At 41.2% G+C, this 13090-nt stretch overlaps 4 protein-coding genes and 1 pseudogene across 5 annotated transcripts; 3 read left to right on the top strand and 2 right to left on the bottom strand.

Moving 5' to 3' along the window:
* Positions 1–85: 85 nt before the first annotated feature.
* Positions 86–955, bottom strand: LOC119583135 (U-scoloptoxin(01)-Cw1a-like). Its single transcript, XM_037931642.1, has 2 exons — positions 897–955; positions 86–573 (listed from the first exon to the last, which is right to left on the bottom strand). Exons 1-2 carry the CDS (start codon positions 952–954, stop codon positions 191–193), a joined length of 441 nt encoding a protein of 146 aa, XP_037787570.1. The 5' UTR covers position 955; the 3' UTR covers positions 86–190.
* Positions 956–2893: 1938 nt separating this feature from the next.
* LOC119583134 (U-scoloptoxin(01)-Cw1a-like) lies at positions 2894–7959 on the top strand. Of its 2 annotated transcripts, XM_037931641.1 has the most exons (3): positions 2894–2928; positions 3278–3694; positions 7923–7959. In XM_037931641.1, the coding sequence occupies exons 1-2, from the start codon at positions 2910–2912 to the stop codon at positions 3658–3660; spliced, it is 402 nt and encodes a 133-aa protein (XP_037787569.1). In that variant the 5' UTR covers positions 2894–2909; the 3' UTR covers positions 3661–3694; positions 7923–7959. The 2 variants fall into 2 exon arrangements, with proteins under 2 accessions (XP_037787569.1, XP_037787568.1); XM_037931640.1 differs by lacking the exon at positions 7923–7959 and having other exon boundaries at positions 3278–3792.
* LOC119583133 (U-scoloptoxin(01)-Cw1a-like) lies at positions 7249–8019 on the top strand. Its single transcript, XM_037931639.1, has 2 exons — positions 7249–7269; positions 7506–8019. Exons 1-2 carry the CDS (start codon positions 7251–7253, stop codon positions 7886–7888), a joined length of 402 nt encoding a protein of 133 aa, XP_037787567.1. The 5' UTR covers positions 7249–7250; the 3' UTR covers positions 7889–8019.
* A 1726-nt stretch (positions 8020–9745) lies between these two features.
* On the top strand, positions 9746–10637 carry LOC119583132 (annotated as a pseudogene).
* A 1016-nt stretch (positions 10638–11653) lies between these two features.
* On the bottom strand, positions 11654–12474 carry LOC119583131 (U-scoloptoxin(01)-Cw1a-like). The gene is made up of 2 exons (XM_037931637.1): positions 12414–12474; positions 11654–12168 (listed from the first exon to the last, which is right to left on the bottom strand). The coding sequence occupies exons 1-2, from the start codon at positions 12430–12432 to the stop codon at positions 11786–11788; spliced, it is 402 nt and encodes a 133-aa protein (XP_037787565.1). The 5' UTR covers positions 12433–12474; the 3' UTR covers positions 11654–11785.
* Between the last annotated feature and the right edge of the window lie 616 nt (positions 12475–13090).

Raw genomic sequence — 13090 nt, 5'->3', positions numbered from 1 at the left:
TACAGATATATGTATATATGTATGTATAGTTACAGTTATGCAGTTATATATACAACGAAAATCAATGAGGTCAGTTACACAAGAATATCGGTCATATTTTAATGTTTCAATTCGAGTTCATGCATGACGGTGCAATGAGGACAGCGCTATGGAATGGGACTGATGACTTAGGGTTGATGAGTTAGCGGCTCTACTTCTCCAGGAAGTTGACGTCGGCGCGGCCGAAGTACTCGTTGGACCTCCTGAAGGCGGCGGCCTCGGAGCAGGGAAGGGCTTCCTCGGGGAAAGCGCATACGAGACGTTCCTGGTCGAACATGGTGCCCTCGCCGCACATGAACGAGAAGTGGCGGGTGATGTACACGTTGTTGTCGATGTAAGGCAGACACACGTGGAACAGGGCGCAGTCGTTGCTGGTGTCGGCGTAGTAACCGTAGGGGAGTTCGGCGCAGTCGAAGCCGGTGTTGATTCTACCCAAAACCAGCGAGGCGTTGGAGGGCAGCTCGAAGCGCAGAGGAGACGAGTCGCGACGCAGACGGAGGCCGGGAAGGGCGGTGGCCACGCCCAGAACCAGAGCTGTTGGGTAGAAAATACTTTCATGAACACTACATATACACATCGTTTGCATTAACATAAGAAGCAATGAAAATGATAACATAAAAAAAAAATACAATTTAACGTAATATCAATCCAAAACCATAAAAGGATAGACTATGCATGAAAATTTCCACCACTAGTAAATGTTAATAGTTTTCATATGCATCCCCTCAAATATCTACATCAAAATCAAATCTTTCTGTATGTCTCAAGGGACAATAATTATATTTTCCTCAATTCAAACTGGTTAAAAGGCCCGAGAAATCTGCTATGTGAATGAAGCCATTCCCACAAGAACTCACCAAGAGCAACGATCTTCATGGTGTGAGATAGCGAGGGATGTGTCTCGTGACCGGTCATCTGGTCCTTTATATATCCAATACCCCACCCTCTTGACCCCGCCCCCTTCCCCCAAGACATCCTACCTGGACGTGGCCGCCAGCCATCGGCCTCAGCCTAAGCCTATTCAGCCCTGGCGGGCGCAGGAGATGGAAAGATTAGAAAACTGAACGGGAAATTAATGATCCCATCACTTGAATAAATTACTCACTTTGCATACACACAGACACTCGCATCTGCATGGCAAGCACTTTGTGTACTGTGCACTAATAAACCACAGGCATTATTCATTAGAATTTTACTCAGAACTCTCAGTTGAGAGGCCATTACCTATCAATGATTCTGCTGATTCCTTAATGACTTACAGGTAATGAACGTTACCGCCCACTCCCCATCCAAATATACCTTCTCCAGATAATTAGAACTGCGAAAATACAAGGCTAATTCTCATGAAAATGTCGATTTTTCATCATTAATCGCTTTACTAGGTGTATTTAGTACCTTAGAATTCCTTAGGCCTAAGGCAATCGTCTACTTCATATGCATGTCATTTTGGAAATATTACGCGCTTCACTAACTCGCTGTAAATGCTTATGTAAATGTTATTCACATTAACCACCAATATGTTTTTCACAAAGTCCACTAGTTCTGGACATCAGTTTTATCGAGATTCGGATGCCAGGTATTTGTACTAAAATTTATCTGATTCATTGGCCATGAAAGTAATTAGAGATAGAATTCGATTCAAGTTCTTTACTCAACTAGGAAAACGGTTTTCCTGAAGACTTATAACTGCAAATACACTTAAAATTTAAGTCAATTACTTCGAACAAGGGATAAAGATAGTATTACGTCCCAAGAACATAACAGCTAGTTACTGAATGAGATGACCAAAGACCTATTGACCCTGAGGAAAGAGGGAGACGAGGCCGCAGCTGGATTCTTATAAATGCAATGCAACAGATCCCCCCTCCTTCTCTCTCTCCCGCCCTTTCCTCTCACCGTCTGCCCCGCCAGAGCATCTTTCCATCAAGCATCCCACGGGCCTCTTCTCTGTGACCTTGAGAGGATTTTACGGTTGGTAGTCACAGGCAGTTGGTGGGGCAGGGGGGGGGGGGGGATTCCGTTTTCTCTTTAAGTGGACTTTCTTTCTCCAAGTCATTTAATGTACCTACAAATATGTGTATAGAATTTAATGAAGTTTAAATATCAGTATTAACGAACAGGGAAAATCTGGAGCTCCTAACGTTGAGGTATGAAAAATCAAAAATTGAAATAAAATTGAGCAGCCACAGCAAAATGGGAAGCACCACAGATTCTAATCCTCGCCAGCCACTAAAACCGAACTGGATTCACCTGATACAATTTTGTCCCTTATAACCGAGGCAATTTTATTTCTTTATATTTGTTACTGCATTCGTAGTTGTGTATCAATTTTCATAGATCGAAAAAATTAATGTACCTATGACGGTTATCGATAGCCAGAAAATACTATCGCGCCTTGAATCAAATTGTTTCTTTTCTATTTCAGTTTAGTTATATTTTAGACTTGGTTTTGCTTTACTTGGTTGAATACGCAAGAAATAATGGCGTGCTGTGCAGTGTATCTGTTCAGGACAATTATACCCAAAGCAATTTTGTTTGTCTTTTTCTTTTATGAACTCTAAAGTAGTGGAGTCACGAGTGATAGCGTTCGCACCTTGAGCGGAAATGAGTGAAGTCGTCCTTCTGGTTAATTTCAAATGTGGAGTTTTTAGAGACGGTCCTTACAGTTCTTAGAGTAAGATATATAGATATGAAGAATGAAATGTAACACTATAAACACCAGAATATCAAGGTCACCATACACTCTGTTCTAGGTTCCTTCTCCTAGGCCATACACAGGAATGGTGGGGGCGGGGCCAAGGGGAAGAAGGGTATATATTGGAACACTAACAAAGCGTAAACACTGTCTCTTCGTAGGACTTACTGACAACATGAAGGCTCTTGCTCTTGGTGAGTGTGTGCGGCTAAATACGACTTGATAGGTCGTATTACATAAATCTTAATGAATTTTGCGTCCTACTTCGTTTTTCTTCTTATTTTCTATCTCTTCTACAGTTCTGAATTTCTTGCAGATTAGATTTGTTAGCTGCCTCCTAATGATATTGTATTGTTATAACAGGAAGATACACGAAAGTTTCGAATCGTCTTACTGCCATTGTGTATAGTATTACAGATATTTTAAGTAGCAGTATTGAATAATTACGACACCGAAAAAATAAGTCTCTTCGTAGACTGATTTCCAGGATGGCTTTCGTTGGTAACAAGTGCATTTTCTAAATACAATTATTCTTCACTCCAGTCGCTGTGTTGGTGAGCGTGGCCGCCGCCCTTCCCGGCCTCCGTCTGCGTCGCGACTCGTCTCCTCTGCGCTTCGAGCTGCCCTCCAACGCCTCGCTGGTTCTGGGTGGAATCAACACCGGCTTCGACTGCGCCGAACTCCCCTACGGTTACTACGCCGACACCAGCAACGACTGCGCCCTGTTCCACGTGTGTCTGCCCTACATCGACAACAACGTGTACATCACCCGCCACTTCTCGTTCATGTGCGGCGAGGGCACCATGTTCGACCAGGAACGTCTCGTGTGCGCTTTCCCCGAGGAAGCCCTTCCCTGCTCCGAGGCGGCCGCCTTCAGGAGGTCCAACGAGTACTTCGGCCGCGCCGACGTCAACTTCCTGGAGTAGAGCCTCGGATGAGGACACAGGGTCGCTCCTCGACATTTCATCCCAAACACCACATTTCATCTTTAATGAGCATCTTATCTATTTTTTCTATGAAAATAAGAATTTTCTAGTGTATTAAACATCACTTTCCCATTCAGCATTTTTTCTTCCATACTTAAGGACTGTGACACATCACACAAATCATGCTATAATTATGTTGAGCCCTAAAAAACATTGTATCGGAATGAAAAGTTGCGTTTAAGTAATCAAGTTGACTCTCGGATGAGGACACACGTTCTTAACAACCCATCCCAAACACCACATTTCTCATCAACGAGCATTACTTTTGGAGCAATGCACTTGAAAAATGTTCTGATAATGAAAATTATGTTCACACTCCATCAATTAGCTATAATATCAAGTTTCAGTAATAATCTTATCGAAAGAAAAGTTGCATTTCGGATAAAATAACCATCATAGTATGATTGCAGCCATTATCTTACCATTTATTACAAGACCATACAGATAGAAAGTAATTTTGACATTTTACTTTTAAGGTGTAAGCCTTATGTCATGACTGCTTTCCTAGGTTTACAGACCAGCAAATAACCACAAAGAAAATTAAGCATGAATGTATGCCTTGAGATCGCCATTATGTTTGCGAACCAACTACAATGAAAAACAAAAACAAACAAACTCATCACTATTCCTATACATAAAAATCAGCTTGTCAGTCAAAATAATATGAATGTTATTTACTGAGGTTTTAATAACTACAGAACATTTCAGGAAAAGTTTTGACCTATGACTTTATGACTGAGCATAGTTACACGGATGAATGAATATTGTGAGGTCGTTTTCATGTTACATTGAACTTTGCATGTAGGTTCACACTATTCTTGTATGTTAATCCCTCACTTGGCGTAAATCAAACAATACAAACACGAAAAGAAGTTGATCAACTAATTGTGATAAGAAAAGTTTGGTGTCACTTACAGGATTTTATAAATTTGGCGATTGTCGCTGGTAACCCGTGATATAGATATACTTGTCACAGGATGTTTTACTTCATGGCAACTACACAGACTTTCTCCTTCCATACTTATCGAAGAAGAGAGAAACAAATGGCGCATGGAAGAAAATGAAAGCAAGTGAAATTTACACAATTTACCATTGCATCATTTGCCGTTGTTGCATAAGTTTCTCACGTCGCGTCGAATAATTCATGAAATATAAACCTACTTTCTCATAAGTCTGGCGGTGTTTTTGCCTTATGCCTTGTACGCGTATTTTTTGAATACACGTTCATGTGCGGCGCAGGCACCATGTTCGACCAGGAACGTCTCGTGTGCACTTTCCCCGAGGAAGCCCTTCCCTGCTCCGAGGCCGCCGCCTACAGGGTCTCTCGTCGATACTTCATCCCAAACACCACTTACCATTATCAATGAGCATCTAATCTATTTTTCTATAAAAATGAGAATTTTCTAATCTATTAAAGATCACTTTCCCATTCAGTCATTTTCTTCCATACCTGGTGGTTTTCGTGTAGACGGCATTGTCCTGTATTGCAAAAGTTTTGATTAGAAACCCTAAAGTTCACACACACGCACACACACACATATTTGTGTGTGTGTGAGAGAGAGAGAGAGAGAGAGAGAGAGAGAGAGAGAAAGAGAGAGTGAGTGAGTGAGTGAGAGTGTGACTGTGAGCAAACTTTTTCTTGCAAAAAATAAAATAATCAGTATTTTTTAGTACCCATAATTCTTCTCATAGTGATTTGGTTAATTTAAAAATTATGTTTCTGCATCATTCTAGTATTATAAAGTCAATAACGATATGTTCTTCGAAAAGCAAAAGTGAGTTACCAATAGAATGACCATTTCCGCCCTATGTTTCTCAGTTTGTTAGCTGTTCCTGTACATTCTTCTTTCAGCCGTCAGCACTTTGGAGAAGAGAGGCACGAATCTGGGAAACATAGTTTGATTTTCATATTTGAACACTTTTTTGCTCACCAAAAGGATTCTTTAATCAGATAATGACGTGGAATACATCCATTTATTTTGCTAAACGTTGATGGTCTGTTATATTAACCATTTTTGATTTTAAGAAAAGCATGTGACAATGCTTCCTTTAAAATTATGATCACTAAAAAGTAGAGAGAACAAACACAAATGCTAATTATTTTTAAACATAATCAAGAAGAGGCAATGTTCCTGCAGCGATATCGTTGAATGGTTTCCAGAGAACTGCAAGGTGGTTCAAAGATGATTCTCACATGTTAACATACGCCTACCTGAGACCAGACACAACTTTTCACCACCTGTGTGTCTGAACATACGTTTTTCACATGTCAAAATTAGGAAGGTGTCCCCTATTTGTAGCTTAGTCGCTGGTTTTCTGAAAGATCTGTAAATGCGAAACGCCCACACAACAAGCACTCAACGGCTGTCCCTGTTTTCTGTAGCAAAAGACATATTTACTCTTATACTGAACGGTCTCTCATGAAACCTGCTGATGTCGAATTATAAGCAGTAAAGTTTACAGTCAGCTAAAAGCTTCATAAAAGTTTATATGTCATTCCATGTCATTACATAAAGGGATTATTTGGCAATAAAGATTTACAATCGATCTGCATATATCAGTGACTGTTTTAGGATTCCCAGTACCGTGTACCTTATGATGAGTATATTACACATTGACAGGTTAAATGAAGTGATATACGTAAACATCATTTAGGCACAAATCAACAACCTGCCTTCAATAAGTGACGTACTAATCTGCTCTGGTGATGGGAGTGTAGATGAAAGGGGGGGGGGGGGGGATAAAAATTACCTGTGATTGCGATATTCTATTTTTAGCTATTTGTAATGGGCGTTTTTTTTTTCTGAATGAACCTTAGAATAAGACTATACATTCGTGGAAGTCTGAGAATGTCTGTGTGCATATTTGTATGCGAATGTGATTATCCACTCAAGATGTAAACCTTCTACTATGAACATATCATTATAAATGCATTTCGTAATGTACATCTATCAGCCGTTCTGATATTGCTTATCATTTTTCAAAGCTGCATATAATGTAGTCCATACATTACAAATTATGTTATACTCGTGTATATCTAGGGTAGATAAAAGACCTATCGCATGCTTGATGTGAACATTGGTGGATTAATAATATATCCCGTAATGTCACTATAACGTCTAACATTACCTGTATGCATAAAAATGGACAGAATATATCCAAATACCCAGTTTCCTTAGATTCAAATAAAGCTGACGGGATTCCCTCTCACTCGTCCTCCTTTCCAAAACACTAAAAATCTAATTTCTAATTAAATATTTAAAATTAGGTTTATAAATATTTCATTATAAATGATTGATGAGAGCTGCTTTTAAAGTTTCAGTTCCAGGGCATCATCTTTCTGGTTCTAGAGACGAAAACATAAACAGTAACGCTGGGATTTCTCATGAATTTCAAGGTCACCCTGCCTGCGGAAGGACGTCTGAAAGAATCCAGAGGGATGGAGGGGGCGTGGCCAAGGGGAGGAGGGGTATATATTGGGGCTTCTCCAAGCAGCTCAAACATCTCCTTTCGTAGGATTCACAGACAACATGAAGGTTATTGCTCTCGGTGGGTATAATGAAACTGTGGATGCGTTTCTGTTCTCCTCTTTGTAGAAGTCATTATAGTATATTTTTGCGGGACAGTTTGTCGATGGAATTTGTCATGATATATGATATTAATCTCGACTCAGTACCAGTCTATATGATTTACTTTTTCATTAAAAAAAAATCACAGTATATCTTTTTCAGTACTATCAAATCCATATTTCACGTGTGTTAATGTTCATTATCTCCTCAATGCAGTCGCTGTGTTGGTGGGCGTGGCCGCCGCCCTTCCCGGCCTCCGTCTGCGTCGCGACTCGTCTCCTCTGCGCTTCGAGCTGCCCTCCAACGCCTCGCTGGTTTTGGGTGGAATCAACACTGGCTTCGACTGCGCCGAACTCCCCTACGGTTACTACGCCGACACCAGCAACGACTGCGCCCTGTTCCACGTGTGTCTGCCCTACATCGACAACAACGTGTACATCACCCGCCACTTCTCGTTCATGTGTGGCGAGGGCACCATGTTCGACCAGGAACGTCTCGTGTGCGCTTTCCCCGAGGAAGCCCTTCCCTGCTCCGAGGCGGCCGCCTTCAGGAGGTCCAACGAGTACTTCGGCCGCGCCGACGTCAACTTCCTGGAGTAGAGCCTCGGATGAGGACACAGGGTCGCTCCTCGACATTTCATCCCAAACACCGCATACCATTATCAATGAGCATCTAATCTATTTTTCTGTGAAAAGGAGAATTTTATAATCTATTAAAAAACACTTTCCCATTCTGTAATTTTCTTCCATACCCGGGGATTTTTGTGTAGATAACATTGCAGTGTATTGAAAAAAAGTTCTGATAAACTCTAAAAATCAATTTCAAAATTATGTTTCTTTATAAGTACGGTAAGTTAGAGTCATTAATCATATGTTCTTCGAAAAGCAAAAGCGAGTTACCAATAGAATGACCATTTCCGCCCTATGTCTCTCAGTTTGTTAGCGGTTCCTGTACGTTCTTCTTTCGGCCGTCAGCACTTTGGAGAAGAGAGGCACGAATCTGGGAAACATAGTTTGATTTTCATATCTGGACACTTCTTTGCTCACCAAAAGCTCTGAATCAGATAATGATGTGGGATACACTATAGATGGAATTTATTTCCCTAAACCTTGAAGGTCTGTTATATTGACTATTCTAATTTTAAGAAACACATGAGACGATGCTACTTTTAAAGTTATGATCATTAAAACTAGAGAGATCAAAGGGAGCGTTCCCGCAGCCATATCGTCTAATGGTGCCATGGAGCTGCAGAGTTGTTCAAACATGGTTCTCAGATGTTAACTTACGCCTACATAAAATCAGACAAGAGTTGGTCGCCTGTATGTCTGAGCATACGTTTTCCACACATCTGAATTCGTAAGGTGCCACTTTTTCGTAGTTAGTAGCTGGTTTCTGAAAGATCTGTAAATGCAGAACGCCCACACAAGCACCCAACGGTTGCCTCTGTTGCCTCTGTAAAGTTTACAATCAGCGATAAGCATCATGGAAGTTTGCATGCATTATCACTTACTCAAGGGGAATATTTTTCTGTATTTGCTTAAATATTTACAATCGGTCTGTATGTGTCGGCGACTGTTTTATAATTCCTAATACCATGTAACTTCTGATGAATATCTTACACATTAACAGATTAAATGAACTGATTTACGTCGGCACCAGTTAGGCACACTTTAATAACTTGCCTTCAAAAAGAGAGGTACTAATCTGCTCTGGTAAAAATCATCCTTTTTATCTATAGCTTTTTCTGCTTCAGCTGGGCGTTGCATTTTTTTCTGAATGGACTTAAACATAAGACCATATGCTCATAGACGTCTGAGAATGTCTGTGTGCATATTTGTATGTGAGTGTTACTGGTATGTGATTATCCACTCAAGAACTAAAGATATGCATGCCTTCTGCTATGAACACTGCTATGAGCATTGAGTACTGTACATTTCCCAGCCGTATTGATATTGCTCATCATTTTTCAAAGCCTGCATATGCTGCAGTCGATAAATTACAAATTATAACGTTAGATTCGTGTATATCTAGGGTAAATAAAAGACCTGTCCCATGCTTGATGTGAATACTGGTGGGTTAATATATCACGTAATATCACTATAACGCGTAACTTTACCTGCATGCGTAAAAATGGACAGAAGATATCCAAATACCCAGTTTCCTTATATTCAAGTGCGGCTGAGGGTATTCTCTCTCTCTCTCTCTCTTTGCCTGTCTTACCCCCCTTTCCAAATATTGTAACATTCCGAATATCTAGTTTAATGCTTAAAATTTGTTTTACATATATTACTTCATTATAAGTGATTGCTATGGACTGCGCTTAAAGTGTCAATTCCAGGGCATCATCTCTCTGTTTCTAGAAACGTAAACATAAACAGAAATGTAACGCTGGGATTTCTCATGAACTTCAAGGTCACCCTGCCTGCGGAAGGACGTCTGAAAGAATCCAGAGGGATGGAGGGGGCGTGGCCAAGGGAAGGAGGGGTATATATTGGGGCTTCTCCAAGCAGCTCAAACATCTCCTTTCGTAGGATTCACAGACAACATGAAGGTTCTTGCTCTCGGTGGGTATAATGAAACTGTGGATGCGTTTCTGTTCTTCTCTTTGTAGAGGTCATTATAGTATATTTTTGCGGGACAGTTTGTCGATGGAATTTGTCATGATATATGATATTAATCTCGATTCAGTACCAGTCTATATGATTTACTTTTTCATTAAAAAAAAAAAAAAAAAAAAAAAAAACATTATATCAGACATACAGCTTTCACATCATATCTCTTTCAGTACTATCAAATCCATATTATACGTGTGTTAATATTCATTATCTCCTCAATGCAGTCGCTGTGTTGGTGGGCGTGGCCGCCGCCCTTCCCGGCCTCCGTCTGCGTCGCGACTCGTCTCCTCTGCGCTTCGAGCTGCCCTCCAACGCCTCGCTGGTTCTGGGTGGAATCAACACCGGCTTCGACTGCGCCGAACTCCCCTACGGTTACTACGCCGACACCAGCAACGACTGCGCCCTGTTCCACGTGTGTCTGCCCTACATCGACAACAACGTGTACATCACCCGCCACTTCTCGTTCATGTGCGGCGAGGGCACCATGTTCGACCAGGAACGTCTCGTGTGCGCTTTCCCCGAGGAAGCCCTTCCCTGCTCCGAGGCCGCTGCCTTCAGGAGTACGAGTACTTCGGCCGCGCCGACGTCAACTTCCTAGAGTAGAGCCTCAGATGAGGACACAGGGTCGCTCCTCGACATTTCATCCCAAACATCACAAAGCATTATCATTGAACATCTTATCTATTTTTAACGAAGAATGAAAATTAATAATGTATTAAAAAACACTTTCCCATCCAGTAATTTCTTTCCGCATCCAAGGATAGAGGGCAATATATATACAGAGTATTGCATATATAATGACGGAAATCATGTGATTTTTTTATATTTGTGATACCAGTTAGATTTTACTGTAATTGTAAATTGTAACACAAAGATCACAATATATGTAGAATCAATAAGCTCTACAAATAAGCGCCCGCTGACATCCCGATGACAACAAATTCCACCAGAACAATCCAAAGGCATATGAAAAAGCTTTGATTACATTGATGGCCCTAGTCCGCCAATCTTTGAAGACGGCAGTTACCTACCACCCTAAACGTCAATTTGCTATCTGTGCGGTTAAATAGCACGCTGCCTATCATATTGGGAACACTTAGTGGGCTCTTGTGATTTTGTATTTAAGGAGAGGGATGGCCTAGCGTCGCCTTCGCTTTCGTTTTTTACATTCGCTGACCATCCAAAAGACACGAAAAAGAAAAAAACAACATAAAAGAAGAAAAAGGAGAAACAAATGATGAAAAAACTTTCGTATATGCTTCCATATTTAAAAATTAAGAGACTCAACACAATATGTTCATTTGGAATGGAATAAGATGAAATCTCAGAGAACGACATTATGTTTTCTGGTTCACAGTACCTAATGTAAATCACAAAACTTTGATAGAAATTTTAATTATGTAAAGGTTGTCACTTTTACAACTAAATGACATGCACATTCTCAATAAGCATTATAATAGCGTGCTCAATGACTCAGTGGGTCACGTCGCTCCAGCTCAGTTCAAGCCTTTCTGGTGATTAGTACCCCGTCTATTCGTAGCATACAGGAGGAGGCGGCAATCTTTAGAACTTGTAGGTCGTGGCTGCGCATCATTCTGCCCACCTTGTTTATTTATACATATACACCTAAAAGTGTAATCGCATTTATAATCTTAAACAGGGTAAGATGTGCAGAATGAGGTTATTGTCAACACAGAATAGTAACATTATTTAAGTCCAAAATGATAGGCATGAGAGAAAAATACTATATGGGGGAAATGGGCTTTAATATTTCATAAAATTCTTATTTTCATACAAAAATAGATTAGATGCTCATTGATAATGGTATGCGGTGTTTGGGATGAAATGTCGAGGAGCGACCCTGTGTCCTCATCCGAGGCTCTACTCCAGGAAGTTGACGTCGGCGCGGCCGAAGTACTCGTTGGACCTCCTGAAGGCGGCCGCCTCGGAGCAGGGAAGGGCTTCCTCGGGGAAAGCGCACACGAGACGTTCCTGGTCGAACATGGTGCCCTCGCCGCACATGAACGAGAAGTGGCGGGTGATGTACACGTTGTTGTCGATGTAGGGCAGACACACGTGGAACAGGGCGCAGTCGTTGCTGGTGTCGGCGTAGTAACCGTAGGGGAGTTCGGCGCAGTCGAAGCCGGTGTTGATTCCACCCAGAACCAGCGAGGCGTTGGAGGGCAGCTCGAAGCGCAGAGGAGACGAGTCGCGACGCAGACGGAGGCCGGGAAGGGCGGCAGCCACGCCCACCAACACAGCGACTGCATTGGAGAGATAATGAATATTAACACGTACAATATGGATTTGGTAGTACTGAAAAAGATATAATGTGAAATGTTTTTTTTTTTTTTTTTATGAAAAAGTAAATCATATAGACTGGTACTGAATCAAGATTAATATCATGTATCATGACAAATTCCATCGACAAACTGTCCCGCAAAAATATACTATAATGACCTCTACAAAGAGGAGAACAGAAACGCATCCACAGTTTCATTATACCCACCGAGAGCAAGAACCTTCATGTTGTCTGTGAATCCTACGAAAGGAGATGTTTGAGCTGCTTGGAGAAGCCCCAATATATACCCCTCCTTCCCTTGGCCACGCCCCCTCCATCCCTCTGGATTCTTTCAGACGTCCTTCCGCAGGCAGGGTGACCTTGAAGTTCATGAGAAATCCCAGCGTTACATTTCTGTTTATGTTTACGTTTCTAGAAACAGAGAGATGATGCCCTGGAATTGACACTTTAAGCGCAGTCCATAGCAATCACTTATAATGAAGTAATATATGTAAAACAAATTTTAAGCATTAAACTAGATATTCGGAATGTTACAATATTTGGAAAGGGGGGTAAGACAGGCCAAGAGAGAGAGAGAGAGAATACCCTCAGCCGCACTTGAATATAAGGAAACTGGGTATTTGGATATCTTCTGTCCATTTTTACGCATGCAGGTAATGTTACGCGTTATAGTGATATTACGTGATATATTAACCCACCAGTATTCACATCAAGCATGGGACAGGTCTTTTATTTACCCTAGATATACACGAATCTAACGTTATAATTTGTAATTTATCGACTGCAGCATATGCAGGCTTTGAAAAATGATGAGCAATATCAATACGGCTGGGAAATGTACAGTACTCAATGCTCATAGCAGTGTTCATAGCAGAAGGCATGCA

This window comes from Penaeus monodon, chromosome 16 (assembly GCF_015228065.2).
Source record: "Penaeus monodon isolate SGIC_2016 chromosome 16, NSTDA_Pmon_1, whole genome shotgun sequence".
In the NCBI taxonomy this organism is placed as follows: domain Eukaryota; kingdom Metazoa; phylum Arthropoda; class Malacostraca; order Decapoda; family Penaeidae; genus Penaeus; species Penaeus monodon.
Note: the sequence above shows the minus strand (reverse complement) of the source record. Positions and strands in the feature narration are given on the sequence as shown.

Excerpts from the sequence above, each read along its gene's own strand:
- LOC119583135 (XM_037931642.1), bottom strand. The coding sequence starts at position 954 with ATGACCGGTCACGAGACACATCCCTCGCTATCTCACACCATGAAGATC. Across the intron at positions 574-896 it reads CATGAAGATCGTTGCTCTTG|CTCTGGTTCTGGGCGTGGCC; the intron begins GTGAGTTCTTGT and ends TCTACCCAACAG.